This window comes from Pongo pygmaeus, chromosome 8 (genome assembly GCF_028885625.2).
Source record: "Pongo pygmaeus isolate AG05252 chromosome 8, NHGRI_mPonPyg2-v2.0_pri, whole genome shotgun sequence".
Lineage (NCBI taxonomy): Eukaryota > Metazoa > Chordata > Mammalia > Primates > Hominidae > Pongo > Pongo pygmaeus.
In genome coordinates, this window is record NC_072381.2 from 126,300,446 (window position 1) to 126,317,791 (window position 17,346).

A 17,346-nucleotide genomic window follows, 5' to 3' on the forward strand; every position below is an offset into this window, starting at 1 on the left:
TCTACAGTAACAGTTACAGATTTCCTTAAGTGGGATATTTGAGTTCATGGATGGTAGACTTTTATAGCCTGGGCTTCTGAGGAGGGCAGCAGACTAGTGCAGTCAGGACAGGACTTGGGCTGTTTGGGGTATAATAATAGTGAGTATAGTGAGATTCTACATGATGGAATCTCAACAAAGAGTAGGAAGGCATTTAGGCCTTCAGTTGTCCTTGAATTGAGTATATTCTCTCTTTTGTTTAATGTAGATAAAAATCTAACACAAGATACTAAAACATACAAGGTAGAATTTATACTTTTTTTATTCACAGAAAATCATGTAGCTTCCTTTGTGGGTAACTCATTCTTTCACAGCATACATGAACACGGTAGTTGTTCCCTAGTTTCCAGTTGATAAAGATGTTTTGAGAGGAACATGTTCAAAATATTTAACTAGTATTTTGCACATGGGACAAGAAGATCTTAAATAAATGTTTCAAGAGTTTTTCCCCCACTAGTTAGTATTTGGAAACATGGGAATGTTTGTATTAAATATTACTTTAAATAAGTAGTTTTCGCACCAGACAATTGCTGTACCATAAATATCTTAAAACTTAACATTTTTTTTAAATTTCTAAAATTGAATTATAGAATTCAAGAAACTGTGACAAATGAAAATGGCTTTTTACAAAATAAATATCTGAATATGTGATACATTATTGATCATTAGTTTGTAACACTTTTGAGAATATTCTTTGAACTTATATTATTAGAAACAGCTTAGAAGCAACTGGGCACCGTGGCTTACACCTGTGATCCCAGTGCTTTGGGAGGCCGAGGCAGATGGATCACTAGAGGTTAGATCGAGACCAGCCTGGCCAACATGGTGAAACCCCATCTCTACTAAAAGTACAAAAATGAGCTGGCGTGGTGGCGAGTGCCTGTAATCCCAGCTACTCGGGATGCTAAGGCAAGAAAATCACTTGAACCTGGGAGGCGGAGGTTGCAGTGAGCCAAGATTGCGCCACTGTACTCCAGCCTGGGTAACAAAGTGAGACCATCTCAAAAAAAAACCAAAAAAACAGAAACAGATTAGAAGCAAATGGAAGAATGAATAGGAGAACAGAGGGTAGGAAGGGTAGGACTGATCAAATTACATTGACGTGGCTTCTTGTTTTTCATACATGTTTTATGCCCTGTTCTCACTTTTTTAAATATTTGCAATTAAAGGTAGGAGCATTGCTTTTCGTGGTGAAAGAGGCAATGATGAATCTCCCATCGAAATGATTAAAGTATCTCATTTGAAGTAAGTGTCAACCTAAAAAAAAATCTATGGTGTTATCACAATGAAATCTCGTGGATTTTTTTAATCTTTAAGAAAATGGGAATGTGTTGGAATGCATATAGAATCTTTTTAGTGATAGCAAATGGTGATATGCAGCCCAAAGAAAATATTTTGATTACAAAATTAAGTTGCTATCACTTTTAATTCTCCACTTCTAAAAAGATGAGGTAACTTTTGCATGAATCGTTATTTACTTCCGGATAAAGTTCTTATGTACTTCTATCTAAGCATGGAGTTACTGAGTGAAAGAACTCATTTTCTTTATGTATAATTTAAACTCATTTTGCTTCCAGAAATTGAGTTTTTTTGTTTCAGGGGAAAATAACATGTAAAGCAGTATTATTAAAAATAGAAACTGAAGGAAAATCAATCAAAATTACAAAGAAAGAGTAAGCTTTCTAAAGTAATTTTCAAACTTGTTTTGGCTTTTCTAAGATCTTTGCACTTCCATATAAATTTTAGAATCAGACTATCAGTTTTACCAAAAAATCTTCCTGAGATTTTGATTGGGATTGCATTGAACCCATCGATCAGTGAAGGGAAGAATTGGTATCTTAAGTTTTCTAATTCATGAACATGGCATGTCTCTCCACTTATTTAGGTCTTTTAAAATTTCAGCAATATTTTGTAGTTTTCAGTGTATAAGTCTTACATATTATTTGTTAATTATATTTTGTGTTTTCTTTGATGCTTTTATAAATGACATTTTAAAATTTCAATTATTATTTGTATATTAAAATACAGTTAATTTTCTGATATTGACCTTGTGCCTTGTGACCATGCTAAGCTTAGTTATTACTTCTAGTATAGGTGCTTTTGTTAATTCTTTAGGATTTTCTATAGAGACAGTCTCGTTTGCCAGTAAAGACACCTTTACATCTTTTCAATCTATAGGCCTTCTTTTTGCTTGCACTAATTAGGACCTCCTGTATAGTGTTGATTAGAACTTAGATGTCAGCTATGAGCTGACATCTTTGCTCTGATCCTGGACCTTATGGAGAAAGCATTCAGTCTTTCAACATTAAGTATGATACTAGCTGTAGATTTTTTGTATATTCCCTTTATCAAGTTGAAAAAGTTTTATTCCTAGTTTGCTGAGCCTTGGTATCATGAGTAGGTGTTGAATTTATCAAATGATTTTTCTGTGTTCATTGATATCATCATATGGTGTGTGTGTTATTTTGTTTTTCTTTTTGTTTTGAAGTTCACTAATATGGTGAATCACATCGATTGATTTTCAGATGTTAAGCCAACATGACATTCCCGGAATAAACTCTAGTTGGTCGTGATGTATTACTGTTTTGACATATTGCTGGATTTGATTTATTGATATATTATTAAGAGTTTTATGATATATTATTAAGAGTTTTTATATCTATGTTCATGAAGGATATTGGTCTCGTTTTTATGTAATATCCTTTGTTTTGGTATCAGGGTAATACTGACCTTGCAGAACGTGTTGTAAAGTATTCTCTCTCCTTTTTTTTGAATGAGTTTGTGTAGAATTGATATTATTTCTTACTAAATAGGAAAAATTCATTAGGAAACCATCTGAACCTAAAATTTTCTTTGTGGAAAAGTTTTTAAGTACAAATTCAGTTTTTTTCCATAAATATAGGACTATTTAGATTCTCTTTTTTTGAGCTTTGGTAATTGGTGTCTTTCAAGTAATCTGTCCATTTTGTTGAAGTTGCTGAGTTTATTAATTTATTGAAATAAGCTTGTTCATCATGGCTGTATGATCAGTGATTATCTCTCCCACTCCTAATATCAGTAAATTATATCAACCAATTTTATTTATTGATCTTTTCCAAGAAACTACTTTTGGTTCATTTGATTCTTCTCTATGATTTTTCCATTTTCAATTTCATTGACTGTCATGCTTATCTTTTGTTCTTCTGCTTACTTTTTAAATACGCTCTTCTTTTTTTACATAGTTTTCTAAAATAGAAACTTAGATGATTGAATTAAGTTGATTCTGTAAAATGTAATGTAAACAGTTAATGCTATATGAGCACCACTTTTCCTGTATCCTGCAATTTTTGTTATGGTTATGTTTTCATTTTAATTCACATTATAATCTTTAAAAATTTCCATGGGGTGTTATTCAGAGGTATATTTTTTAACTTCAAACTATTTGGGTGTTTTGCCAGGTATCTTTCTGTAAATTTCTACTTTCTGTTGGGGTCACATATGGTCCTGAGTGGAAGAATCTCAGTCCTTTGATACAGGGAGTACAGGGATCTTCCTACTGTGTCACATTTCCTCTATGTCAGCCATCATTTGCTGATAATATTTTAGTTCCTCATAATGCTTATTGAGTAATCAGTGCTCAAATTATATTTGTTGAATTGCACTCGTTGATGTCATTCAGTACTTCTTTCAGGCTTAACAGAAAGTGAATAAAGTGGCATTTGTTGAATACCAACTGTAGTAGGATGATAGAAACTTTACATACTTTTTCATTGAATGTTTACCATAATCTGTATATCAATTAATTGAGGTACATGATGAGATTCTCCTGTCATATGTGAGAAATTGAGCCTCAGGAGGGTTAACATAAGTTGTGGCATCAGGGTTTGACTCTATGCCACTCTTTCTTCCGAGTTGGACTCCTTGCCTAATTGTGTGAGACTACGTTCTCTCACAGGTCATCTTAGAGCTTTACCTTCTTATGACTGTTAATCGTGGTGCTAAATGGTAGTTTAAATTGTCTATATTTAGAATGCGTCAGCTGAGTTTCAATTTACTGAACTTTTTATTTGGTCTAATTCACGGTGAAATTTTTGCAAAAAGGGGCTTATTTAGTAATTTTGTTTATTTTAGGCAGTATTTGGCAGTCGTATTCAGAGATAAACCCCTGGAGCTATGGGATGTTAGGACTTGTACCCTTCTTAGAGAGATGTCCAAAAACTTCCCTACAATAACTGCTTTGGTAAGTTACAGTTTAAGAATTAAATAGCTTATTTAGGTATATATGTATGTGGTGAATGTTTTGCTTGAGCTTGAATCAAAATCATTACTGCTAATGTCACATTTTTTTGTTAAAAATGTGTGTTCAGAGAAGATGATCTAAATAAATGGAGATAATTCTTATTTTCTTGGATGAATCAACCTAATATCATATTAATGCAATTCCAATTCAAGTTTCATTTGGATATTTTGAGGAATATGGTAAACATATTCTAAAATATTTATGAAAGAATAAAGATCCTAAATAGCTAAGTCATCCTTGAATAAAGACGAGTAAATGTGGGAGGTGTGGGTGGGGTTGGCCCTTCCTACCTGATATTAGTACATCTTACAAAACCATGGAAATAAAATCAGTATTGTATTGGCACAAGAATAGAAAGTGAGTCAACATAATAAAGAGCTCAGGAACAGACCCATGAATATTTGGGGACTTAATATACAGTAAAGTAGCACAAATCAAAGAGGATGGATAGACTGTGTAGTAGACGGTGTTGGGAAAACTGTCTCACTTTATGGAGAAAAATACTTGATCTCTACTTAATACCGTATACAGAAGTGAGTGTCACAGGACTAAAGACCTAAATGTAAAAATGTAAAGCTATAAAATTGAATATAACAAAATACAAAATATTGCTGTGACCTAGAGGTGGGAGGAGACATCAGAAGCTCAAACCAAAAGGCAAAAAGAAAAAAAAAGAAACAATGCATTTAATTAATCAAGATTAATGCTTTTTGTTTGATGAAGATGTCAAAGTTAAATACAGAAGACATTTTGGGAAAACAAATTTTTCAGTGTCTAAATTTAACTAGAAACTCCTGCAAGTCAACAATGAAAAAAAGCGGGAACCCTAGTGAGAAAATGAACAAAGTCTGTGAAGAGCTAATGAGAGGCAGAGAAACCTAAAAGGCCAACAAGCCATATAAAGGAATGTTCAAACTCATCAGTTTTCAGAGATGTTCAAACCATGATATGGATCTACCTTTTAGACTAACAAAAACTGGACAGCCATATAGTGTTAAGTACGGGTGGAACATAGGGTATGGGAATCCTTGTGCATTGCTGGTAGGAATGTAGACCAATGGAGCCATTCTGTAAAGCACACTGGCAGCACTTGGGCAAACACAGACATCTTCTGTGTCCGCTGAGCTCTTGGTTGTAAATGAACTTTTGCAAGGATATTGACTGGTGTGTTTTGTTATGATATGAGTTTGGAGACCATCTGCATGTTTTTACTGAGAGAGGAGACAGATTAACAATTGGCTGATGCACCCATGGAGTGTTAGGTAGCATGCAGAAACAGGAGGAAGAGGACTTAAATACAGTGGAAAGAGTAAGAAACAGGATGAAGTATATATATATATATATATATATATATATATATATATACACACACACACACACACACACACACACATATATAAACACAATACTATTTATGTAAATTAGAAATACACGTGAAATAACTACATGTTAAGAACTTATACATATGCAAGGATATTGGACTACCAGGCTTTACAGTAGGTGGAATTTAAAAGGATATAAATAAAACAAGTGATTTTGGAGGAATCTATGGATGATAAAGGACCCTGGTTGGAGAACTGTGATTGTCTTATCCTGTGCACGTAAGAGATGGGGGAGGAGACGAGGAATAGGCAATACTGTCATTGAATTCATTATTTTCATTTTGTAAATATTCCATAAAAACATCAAAAGGTCAGACCTTTTGGAAGTTTGCCATAAAAGCTCCAATTAAAATTCATTCAGCCTTTCTCTAGGTAAAATCTAAAGAACAAATGTGGATTCATGTGTAGTAATAATAAATGATACTGGGCAGTGGTGTGTGTGCCCAGCTCTTCTGGACGATTCTTTGACAGAAGGAAACCTAGCACTTCTAGGTTTGTCTGCCTTTGCTTTACAGGAGTGGTCACCATCTCACAACTTGAAGAGCCTGAGAAAGAAGCAACTTGCTACTCGAGAGGCCATGGCCCGCCAGACCGTAGTCTCAGACACAGAGCTGAGTATTGTTGAATCATCTGTGATCAGGTACAGTACAGTGTTTCTTGACACTGTCATTTGTGCCATTAGTGTCATGTCTGGGAAGTTGACAAGTGTCATCGGAAGGTGTCTATGGTAGCAAGTTGGACTCTGCTTTTGAACATACTTAGTTTCATCTTTCAGTACATACCCAGATTACTAAAAAGTTAATTTTATCATTTTTATGACTGTACTATACTGTTTATTGTAACTAATAACATATGCAGTAATAGTCACCCATCAGCATCTATTGGTAAATGTGATCATTCTGAGTGCCCTTCTACTCCATACACTTCAGCTTCTGAAATTCAAATGAACATAGCGTAGACATACAGATAGATCATATTATCATTTATGCACACCAAAGAAAATGTGTTGGGAATCCTAAATTTGTGTTATCATCCCCATCCATACCAATCTTACAGATAAAAAGCTTCAGAGATAATGTTGGGTCACTGTACAGCCTCCCTTCTGTTGAGCACAGTTCTGTAGCAAAAACCTCTATGAATTTGATTTTTCTTGTATTAAGTTTAGATCACCATTTCTCTCTGTGCAGGGTAAACTTCCTCTGATGTTATGGCTGTTTAGGAGTGATTCATGTCTACCCATAATTAGCTGGGCAAATATTAGTTTCAGACTTTTAAAAAAATAGTTTTGGACCTCCTCTTAATGCATCTGTACTTTGGGCAAGTTAATTAATTATGGGTATCACTCCAGGGGGAAAAAAAAAAATCTTTATCTTATGTTTCACTATCCCAAAGCTTGCTGCAGGAGGCAGAAAGTAAATCTGAACTTAGTCAGAACATCTCTGCCCGGGAACATTTTGTATTTACCGATAATGATGGCCAAGTTTATCATCTCACTGTTGAAGGAAACTCAGTAAAAGATAGCGCTCGGATTCCACCAGATGTGAGTACAACCTTGATTAAATCTTCATCAAGAAGATTTTGTTTTGTTGGTTCCGTATCCAGTGAAGGCATAGTTAAGTTGGAAACTTCAGAAAAGCCTAATGTAAATAAACTTTATTTAAGGAGATATTATCGATTAAACTTGTTCCATACTGCTAGCGAATAACGCTGTAACTATTTTGATTAAATGTTTACTGTGTGCTACTCATTTTTATCCCCGTAATAATCCATGAGGAGTTATCTCCATTTTACCTATAACAAAACTGTGGGAGAATAAGTAACTTTCCCAAAGTTACCCAGCTTACTTATATGGCACAGCAGTGTTTTAAACTCAGGCCTGTCTGACTTCAGTATCTGTCTTCTTTCCATTTCAGGCATTACCCTGAAGGATTTGACTTACAATCTAGTATTATTTTTGGATAATAGTAATCAGGTTGTAAGTGTAATAGTATTATTAACATTTACTAACTTACATATATCCTTATGGCCTTGTGGAATCTGTAACTAAAGTTTTGCCATTAATCATTTATGTCAGCATGCATCTCATAGATAGTTTTTAATAGATGGATCATGAAAATGTTTATGTTAACTAATGCAAGCTATTATAATGGTTAATTGAAGGCATGAGGGGATTTTTTAAAATAGGTATATTTATTTTAAATTGCCATCTAAAAATGGAATGCTCTAGTAGAATGCCAACCCCCATAATTTTATAGGTGGCTTTGGGGTCTCATAAAGTTACAATCTAGATGTTGACTGTGGCTACAGTCTTTTGAAGCGTAACGGGACAGAAGGATCTGTTTCCAAGATGGCTGACTCACAGGCTATTGCACATTAATGCTGGCTGTTGATGAGGGACCTTAGTTCTTCTTCATGTCGATCTTTCCATAAGGCTGCTTGAGTGTCCTCACGACATGACAACTGGCCTCCCCTAGAGTAAGTGATCTGAGAAAGCAAGAAGGAAGTTGCAGAGTCTATTATGACCTAGTTTCAGAAGTCTCTTCAAAGGCAACTTCTTAATTAAACATTCTATTATATGGTTAGGAAAGTAGATATCTTAAAAGTGTTGCTTCATATTATACAGAATTTCATTTCTTTAATATAAGTTTTTTTATTAATGGACTTTATTATAATAGTGATTTTTAAATCCAGTTTTTGTTTTGTTTCTTGACTAGTACCAGAGTTTATACGGTATTCAGTGTGTATGCTGGTCTACTAATGGTCAATTATTCAAACCACTAGAGTTTTCTTACTTTTTACCATGGATACCATTTGAATTTTTATGTTGTACAATAAATGCAAAAATAAGATTTCTTTTAATAAATAGAGAAGTAATTGAGCAGTAATATTATTTAATAGCTAACATGTATTGACTATTTACTGCATGGCAGGCATTGCTTTAAGGCCTTTGCCTTTATAAATTTATTAATACTAGCAACAACTCAAGTTTCACGAACTTACCCTACTTTATTGACAATAAATCCAAGACAGAAAGGTTAAGTAAACATGCCTCGAATCACATACCAGTTTCAAGCTGGGATTCAAGCCCAGGCAGTGTGACTGCAGAGCCCAGGCTGCTGAGCCCTCCATGATACCGCCTCTGAGCATCTGTTAGAACTGCAAGTTCCTTTCTTCCTCCAAGTTAGATTGATTACAGCAGCATTTCATTCTTATATTGTGCTTCTATATGTAACTTCTGTGCAAAGCTTTCTGTGAATTTAAACTGCATATGCCTTTAGTAAACAGCATCTCTTCACCTTCATGATTCCACAATGTTCCAAAAGGTGTCAGTGAAGCTCTGGATCCTTTTTTCAATAGAAAAATCACCACACAATTAGTTATAAAAGAGCTTTAAGTTTCCCTTGGAATGGATTTAGTTATCCTTTTGCAGTGAGAGATAAGTTTGAGTTGGCTCTCTGGAAAACCTTCCCTTTACTTCTCTGTTTTTCTTACTTTAATTTCCTCTTTTTTTTTTTTTTTTTTGAGTTATTTGTTCCTCAAAAGACATCCCCTCTCTTTAAATCTAGTTCCAGTAACTACTTAATGTCTATCAAGTTGAAATCGCCTATTTCTTCATAGTTGAAATTGATAGGCAATGTGGCTCTTTGTTAGTGTCTGAAGTCTGTTTTAGGATTTGATGACTAAAAGCATACTAAAGCACAGCCCTTTAAATTAAGTTTTATTAAAATATTTCTTTATTATGATGTCTTATACAGCATAGTGATATCTATATGTGTTTGTTGCTGTTGTTTTCTAGGGAAGTATGGGTAGTATTACCTGCATCGCTTGGAAAGGTGATACATTAGTGCTTGGAGATGTGGATGGAAATTTAAATTTCTGGGACTTGAAAGGCAGAGTATCCAGGTATAAGCCAAGAATGAAATCTTGTTATTTCATTTAAAAACAAAAAAAGACATCTTTTTTTTTTTTTTTTTTTTTGAGATGGAGTCTTGCTCTGTCGCCCAGGCTGGAGTGCAGTGGTGCGATCTCGGCTCACTGCAAGCTCCGACTCCTGGGTTCACACCATTCTCCTGCCTCAGCCACCCGAGTAGCTGGGACTACAGGCGCCTGCCACCACGCCCGGCTAATTTTTTTGTATTCTTTTAGTAGAGACGGGGTTTCACCATGTTAGCCAGGATGGTCTCGATCTCCTGACCTTGTGATCCGCCCGCCTTGGCTTCCCAAAGTGCTGGGATTACGGGCGTGAGCCAGCGCGCCCGGCCAAAAAATGACATCTTGATATGGTTCCATTAGAGGCTTGTGACTTGGCAAGCAGGATCAGTAAACTTGTGGAGGTGTAGCTTGGACCCTTGGGTCCCTTCACCTAAACTTGGGAGGATGGGCCTCGAGCCAAGCATTCTTAGGAGATAGTTATCTGCAAGTGGCCCCTGCAGAAGTCTTAGCTGACCTTAAAGGGCAGGCCCTTTCTGTCAGATGTGGCCCCCAGTCCCAGCAAGTAAAGGGTTCTCCCATCATCAGACCTGTTAGAAATGGAAATAGAGATGTTAGACATAGCTTCTGGTGACCAGATCTCACTCTACGTTGTATTGATGTTTTTGTTTCTTTGTCTTCAGAGGAATACCTACACACCGAAGTTGGGTGAGGAAGATTCGTTTTGCTCCTGGTAAAGGAAATCAAAAATTAATAGCAATGTACAATGATGGAGCTGAAGTGTGGGATACTAAAGAGGTAGGCCCTCTCCATGAGGATAAAACGTAAATAAATTGTTAGCCATATGAACTGTGTTTTGTTAAAAAACTTCTGATTTAGAAATGAAAAGTATTTAATGAGTTTGTCAAGTTTCCCATAACAAATTATTTTACTTTACGATATTTGTGTTCTAAAGGTAACAACTCAAGATTTATTTATTTTATTTGTATTTTTTATTTTGATATGGAGTTTCACTCTTGTCGCCCAGGCTGGAGTGCAATGGCGCGATCTTGACTTACTGCAACCTCCACCTCCTGGGTTCAAGTGACTCTCCTGCCTCAGCCTCCCTAGTAGCTGGGATTATAGGCATGTGCCACCATGCCCGGCTAATGTTGTATATTTTTAGTAGAGACGGGGTTCCACCATGTTGGGCAGGCTGGTCTCAAACTCCTGACCTGAGGTGATCTGCCTGCCTCGGCCTCCTAAAAGTCCTGGGATTATAGGCGTGAGCCACCGCGCCCAGCCGATTTATTTATTTTTTAATGTTATCACTGTCTTTGAGAACTTTAAAATGCTGCCTGTTTGTGGAAGATAGATTGCCAGAGGCTCTTCAGTTCTAAACTTGAACTGGGCCTTTGCCACAGACTGTCTTCCTTGACCATTTAATCTGGAATAATAAAGATCTTCCTTTTCTGTCTGGAAGTGATGCCCAAATTCACTCTTGAAGGTTCAGATGGTGAGCAGTTTAAGAAGTGGCAGAAATGTGACCTTTCGTATATTGGATGTGGACTGGTGTACGTCAGATAAAGTGATCTTGGCCTCAGATGATGGGTGCATCAGAGTCCTAGAGATGTCTATGAAGTCTGCGTGCTTCAGAATGGATGAACAAGAGTTAACCGGTATGGAATCCTAATGATAGGGGTATGGAATCCTAATGAAACCTGTCTTTACTTTGCCACAAGCTCCTGTATTTTGGGGAGAGAGCTGCTGTTTCTGTTTCATTTCAGTCTTATTTTCTTAGAATCTGAGTTTAAGAAAATATATTAACTTGAAGCTTGAGTGTTTTTACTGCTGAGATGCTGCAATCTTTGTAACTATAGATGTCAATCATTCTCAACTCAGGTTTTTTAAGTGCCCCTTTTTTGACTCTTTTCTTTGGTTTGTTAACAAGATAAAAGGTGTTTACTTTTATAAAAATGGCTTACTCAGAATTTAGGCGAACTCATCAGAGGACATAAATCTAGTGATAAGGCTGCTGGCTTTTTAATAATGGCCTTATGTCTTTTGAAACCATATATCATTGAAAAGTCACTTTAGAAAGTGTTCTTAGTATTATGAATTTTGATGCCAGTCTGTGACTAGTAAAATGACCAGTCAAGCAAATTAGGAGATTGCAGTATCTTGCTCTGTTTTGTATGGTTGTTTTGACATTGCTTTTTACCAGAATAAGAAACATTTTAGTAGAATATACCCCATATGTGACTTCTAAAAAAAACGAATGGGACAATTCTGAATGCATCCATTTATCAGTTTAAAAGGCAGCTTTTGGCTGATGCAATACAGTGTTCATCCTTGGAAGATACTTGATCCTACTTGGAGCACAGGAGGGAACTTTTTGCCTGAGTATTCTCCCAGCAAAACTTTGGTGCACACTCCAGGCTGACAGTAGAAAATTTCATGAGACTTTTCTGAACCTTCGCAGAGTCAATATTTGGCACTTCAGACAGTAAGGTTTTAAAAACCTGGTTTTCACTTTGTGTTCATGCTTGAGGCACTACCGAGTTGCTGCTCATGTTAGCGGGGCTGCGTTTAACTTACGTTAGGTATGCTTTGGTTTTTGTCACTGCCCACCCCTGCCCACTGCATTTGGGCACCACCACTTCTTACTGTGTAACTGACTGCCATCAGGTGAAGCCAGAATTCAAGACCTACATTCCCATGTCTGTCCTTGAGTCATTTGCCAGCTCTGGAGAAGCACCAGGATGGCCTCCTAGGAAAGGGCAAGCATTGGTATTCATTTTAAACCTAAAGGTATTGAGGAAATTGAAGGAACTTCAAGGGTGGTTTTTGAAAAAATTGGTTACTAATTCTAGATAAAGAAGTGTGGAACTGCTATCTAAATGTTTGAAGAGCTTTTCCTTCACTTTTTATATAAAATTTGAATCTAAAAAGCTCCAAAGTCACGGTGTAGCTTATTCTTAAATTAAACTGACCACAGAAATGGAGTCCATCCTGTTAACCCATGTTCAATACCATACTTGAACATCTGGCCTGTGGCCAGATTTTAGATCACATGTTTCTTTTAAAATTTTTCTGATTTTTTTTTTTTTTTATATTCTTTTCAATCTCTAATGTTACAGCCTCAGCCAGAAAGAGAAAAAAATCTAAATAGCAATTGGGAAAGGTCAATGCAATTGTGTATTCATTCCACAAATTGAACTTCAAACTCAGAACAACCCTTAATAAATGTTAAAGAATGAAAACTGTGGTAGTGTAAATGTGGAGTGAGGAAAAAGACATCTGTGTGTTCACCTCCAGATTCATGGCCGATTTGGTCTTGAGGAAAAAAGTTTGATGTAGTATATTTCTATTCTGAGGAATTAGAAGTATATCTGGGGCTTACTGACATGGGATAAAAATAAAATAGGTCCTAACATTGGTATTTCCTGTGTTTTCTTCAATTCTCCTTGATAGCAAGTAGAGAACATAAAATATTGATTCACATCTGTACATTTTTTTAGAGCAGCTTAGATAGGCCACTTCTTCCTCCAATAAAGAGGGGGCAGTCAGACAAATTAGAAGATTAGAATTCCTGTTTTTGAGTTGGAGAACCTTTCTTATCAGCTGCCTAATTTGTCAGGGACACAAAGTGCCATCAAAATAAATCTTAGTAGTCTTTTTAGCAGCATTTAAAAGGAATGCAAGAATATGAGACTTGTTTAATAGCATTCTGGTATCATGCAGTTTCCACACCCTTTAAATAGTATTGACTTGATATCAGGGACTGTTCAACCTAATTTCCTCCCCAATTTTTTTTTTTTAATTTTATTATTATTATACTTTAAGTTCTAGGGTACATGTGCACAATGTGCAGGTTTGTTACATATGTATACATGGGCCATGTTGGTGTGCTGCACCCATTAACTCGTCATTTAGCATTAGGTATATCTCCTATTGCTATCCCTCCCCCCTCCCCCCACCCCACAACAGTCCCCGGTGTGTGATGTTCCCCTGCCTGTGTCCATGTGTTCTCATCGTTCAATTCCCACCTATGAGTGAAAAAATGCGGTGTTTGGTTTTTTGTCCTTGCGATAGTTTGCTGAGAATGATGGTTTCCAGCTTCATCCATGTCCCTGCAAAGGACATGAACTCATCATTTTTTATGGCTGCATAGTATTCCATGGTGTATATGTGCCACATTTCCTTAATCCAGTCTATCATTGTTGGACATTGGGTTGGTTCCAAGTCTTTGCTACTGTGAATAGTGCCGCAATAAACATACGTGTGCATGTGTCTTTATAGCAGCATGATTTATAATCCTTTGGGTATATAATGGGATGGCTGGGTCAAATGGTATTTCTAGTTCTAGATCCCTGAGGAATCGCCACACTGACTTCCACAATGGTTGAACTAGTTTACAGTCCCACCAACAGTGTAAAAGTGTTCCTGTTTCTCCACATCCTCTCCAGCACCTGTTGTTTCCTGACTTTTTAATGACTGCCATTCTAACTGGTGTGAGATGGTATCTCTTTGTGCTTTTGATTTGCATTTCTCTGATGACCAGTGATGATGAGCATTTTTTCATGTGTTTTTTGGCTGCATTAATGTCTTCTTTTGAGAAGTGTCTGTTCATATCCTTTGCCCACTTTTTGATGGGGTTTTTTTTTCTTGTAAATTTGTTGGAGTTCTTTGTAGATTCTGGATATTAGCCCTTTGTCAGATGAGTAGGTTGCAAAAATTTTCTCCCATACTGTAGGTTGCCTGTTCACTCTGATGGTAGTTTCTTTTGCTGTGCAGAAGCTCTTTAGTTTAATGAGATCCCATTTGTCAATTTTGGCTTTTGTTGCCATTGCTTTTGGTGGTTTAGACATGAAGTCCTTGCCCATGCCTATGTCCTAAATGGTATTGCCTAGGTTTTCTTCTAGGGTTTTTATGGTTTTAGGTCTAACATGTAAGTCTTTAATCCATCTCGAATTAATTTTTGTATAAGGTGTAAGGAAGGGATCCAGTTTCAGCTTTCTACATATGGCTAGCCAGTTTTCCCCTCCCCAGTGTTAAAGGCCACTGCTAAGCATATTTTTCCTAAGTAAGCATATATAGAAGGAAGCTTTCTGAAATCAGATTTATGCACAAACCTTTCCTCTTCATCTGCCACAGCTTTCCACAGTCATTTTCGGTAATCTTGGGGCATTCAGAAATGTCTCACAATGACCTGCAGATGTGGGGAGGTCCAGGGATGCTAAACAACCTGGAACAATCTGGCGCAATGAAGAATTGTCCTGCCCCAAACGCCAGTAGTGTTCCTTAGCTCTCTTTTTCCCTGCTCATTGAATCACACTGAACAAAATAACAAAATATGGTCCTTTCCTTCCCAGACTTCCAGCTCACCTTAATGTTGCCACTTCCAAGTGGTGGAGGAGTAACTTTTTTCTACTGCTTTTCTTCTTGGCTGTTTGGTTACTGATTTTGTGCATTCCTGTCATGTAGGTAGCTAAAAACCTGGGTGTTATGATTCACACCTCACATAACTTTAGCCCAGATGGAGCAGAATCCATGACAAACAGCAATGATGCTAACTGCTTTTGTATTCTAATTGTGTAACTTTCAGAGGTGAATGAGCTCTTGCAGGTGAGTTTCTCCAGCTGTGAGATGATCACCTATTACTTTTTCATGGCTGATCTTTACCCTTCAGAAGAAAGATTTCAATTCATTTGAGGGAGGGAAGTAGTAAGGGTCACTTTCAGTTTGTTTATGCTCATTGGGATGCTGTCAACAATATTTTGTTTTTGGAGAAATAACATATATTTGTTTTTAAAAATAAGATATTGCCCTCCTTTTATTCAGACTTAGTAAATGTTGTCTTGCTTGCATGATGTAAACACTCGATGCTGCCTTCTACGTGGATTCTCTTGTATCTTTTCATTTGTTCATTGATTAAGAAATTACCACACAGCATGAGAACTTTCCCTGAACCATTCCAAGATTATTATGTATAGTTAATTTTTTCCATGACATTTACCATTTCCAAACATACTGTGATATAATACCAACAACTATCTACATGAATCTACCTAAAACATATACATATACTATCTAAAATACGGATGGGGCTGACTTGAGAATCATATAGATTGTCGTCTATGAAGGATGAATAGAAAGAAAGTTAAGTAAGCTAGCCACCTGCATCCCTTTCAGTGCTAAGTGTTCAGTGCTTCTGTAGGTAGTTAGATAAGCCTCATTTTTCCAAGATACAATCCTTCCGTTATAGCCCAGATGTAAAAGAAAAGATGACTAAGTGGAAATTTAAAAAAAAAAAATTCAAAGCAAAAGAAAAGCTTTAATAAGAATAAAAGAAAGTGTTCAATAAGCAAAGCCAAATACAAATGATTACCCGGGGGAAAGTAATTCACAAGTCACAGACTGTCTACAGAGGGGAAAATCAGATAAACAAATGATGCTTCAACATATGAAATGATACTCAATTTTATTTATAATAAGAAAAATATTTGACCTCCTACTGGTAAGGATAAAAGAAGAAAAATAATTTTAAAAAGTAAATTTTTAAAAAGAGAAAAAAACAAATTAAAATTGTTTCTTACCTATCAGATTCAAAAGCTTGAAAATATACTCTGTTGGCAAGCCTATGAGTAAACAAGCACTCTCATCCATTGCTCACAGTAAGATCCCTATAGGAAGGAATTTGGCAATATCTAACAGAGCTGCATGCACATTTACCTTTTTACCCAGCAATCCCAGTGCTAAGAATTTATCTTAAGATGTACATTCATACACTGTGACCAAAATGCACACAAAGTTATTCATAGCAAAATTTTGAAAAAAGCCGAACTGCTTAGCCATAGGAGATTGGTTGAATAAATTTGGGGACATCTGCAGAATGGAATAATCTATGCAGCTGTAAAATAGTGAGGAATAGCTCTATGACCTGATGTAGAGTGATATCCAGGATATGTGTAAGTGAAAAATGCAAATGTAAAAGAGCACGTATAGCCTGCTTGTGTACAAAGGTGGGTTTTATACATAGGTTCATGCACACATGTTTGCTTACTAAAACACACACCACACATACACAGAATAATCCAGAAACCAATGAGAATAGTTAGAAGATGTAGATGGAAAAACGGAGAGTATGGGGATAGCAGTGAAACTTCTCTATCTTTGTTATACAGTTTCAAGTTTTGAACCATTTATATATTTTATATATTCAAAATATACAGTGAAAACAAGAGTGAAAGAAAAAGCAAACCCAAAATTGAATGCAAGACACAGTTGAACCAAACTGTATAACAACAATATTGGTAACATAACCACACACACACACAAAAAAAAACAGTTCAAATAACTAAAACACAGAACTTCCCATTCACTGCACACCTTTAGGGTTTATATTCTAAGGACAGAATTGCTAAGGAATGTTGAACTTTACTGGGGTAGTTGACAGTGGCACTAGTAATTCTGAAGCTGTTTTGTGCCTGTTGTAGTCTGGAACACATTAGTAACCAAATTGCCGTTTTTGGGAACCAAGATCTGTGCTGATAGAAAGGGAGATACAGATGGGAAGTGGCGGTGGTGGGAAGAAACATTCCAGGGGTGGATTTGGGTTGGTAAAAAATCATGACTTCTTGAACATGTATATTCCCTGGCTCTGCTCACAGAGAGTTTTCTTGCAATGACACTCAATGGCAGTGAGCACACATAGCATCCAGATTTTACTTTGCA

General features: G+C 36.3%; 1 protein-coding gene across 2 annotated transcripts in view; it reads left to right on the plus strand.

The window, feature by feature from the left end:
* WDR11 (WD repeat domain 11) overlaps positions 1 to 17,346 on the plus strand; it is a 57,939-nt gene that overhangs the window by 27,996 nt on the left and 12,597 nt on the right. For both annotated transcript variants that reach the window (XM_054435599.2, XM_054435597.2), the window contains 7 exons: positions 1,209 to 1,284; positions 4,150 to 4,258; positions 6,216 to 6,340; positions 7,093 to 7,240; positions 9,497 to 9,603; positions 10,314 to 10,428; positions 11,117 to 11,288. In XM_054435599.2, the coding sequence (XP_054291574.1) occupies positions 1,209 to 1,284; positions 4,150 to 4,258; positions 6,216 to 6,340; positions 7,093 to 7,240; positions 9,497 to 9,603; positions 10,314 to 10,428; positions 11,117 to 11,288 (852 nt within the window). The remainder of the gene's footprint in view (positions 1 to 1,208; positions 1,285 to 4,149; positions 4,259 to 6,215; positions 6,341 to 7,092; positions 7,241 to 9,496; positions 9,604 to 10,313; positions 10,429 to 11,116; positions 11,289 to 17,346) is intronic.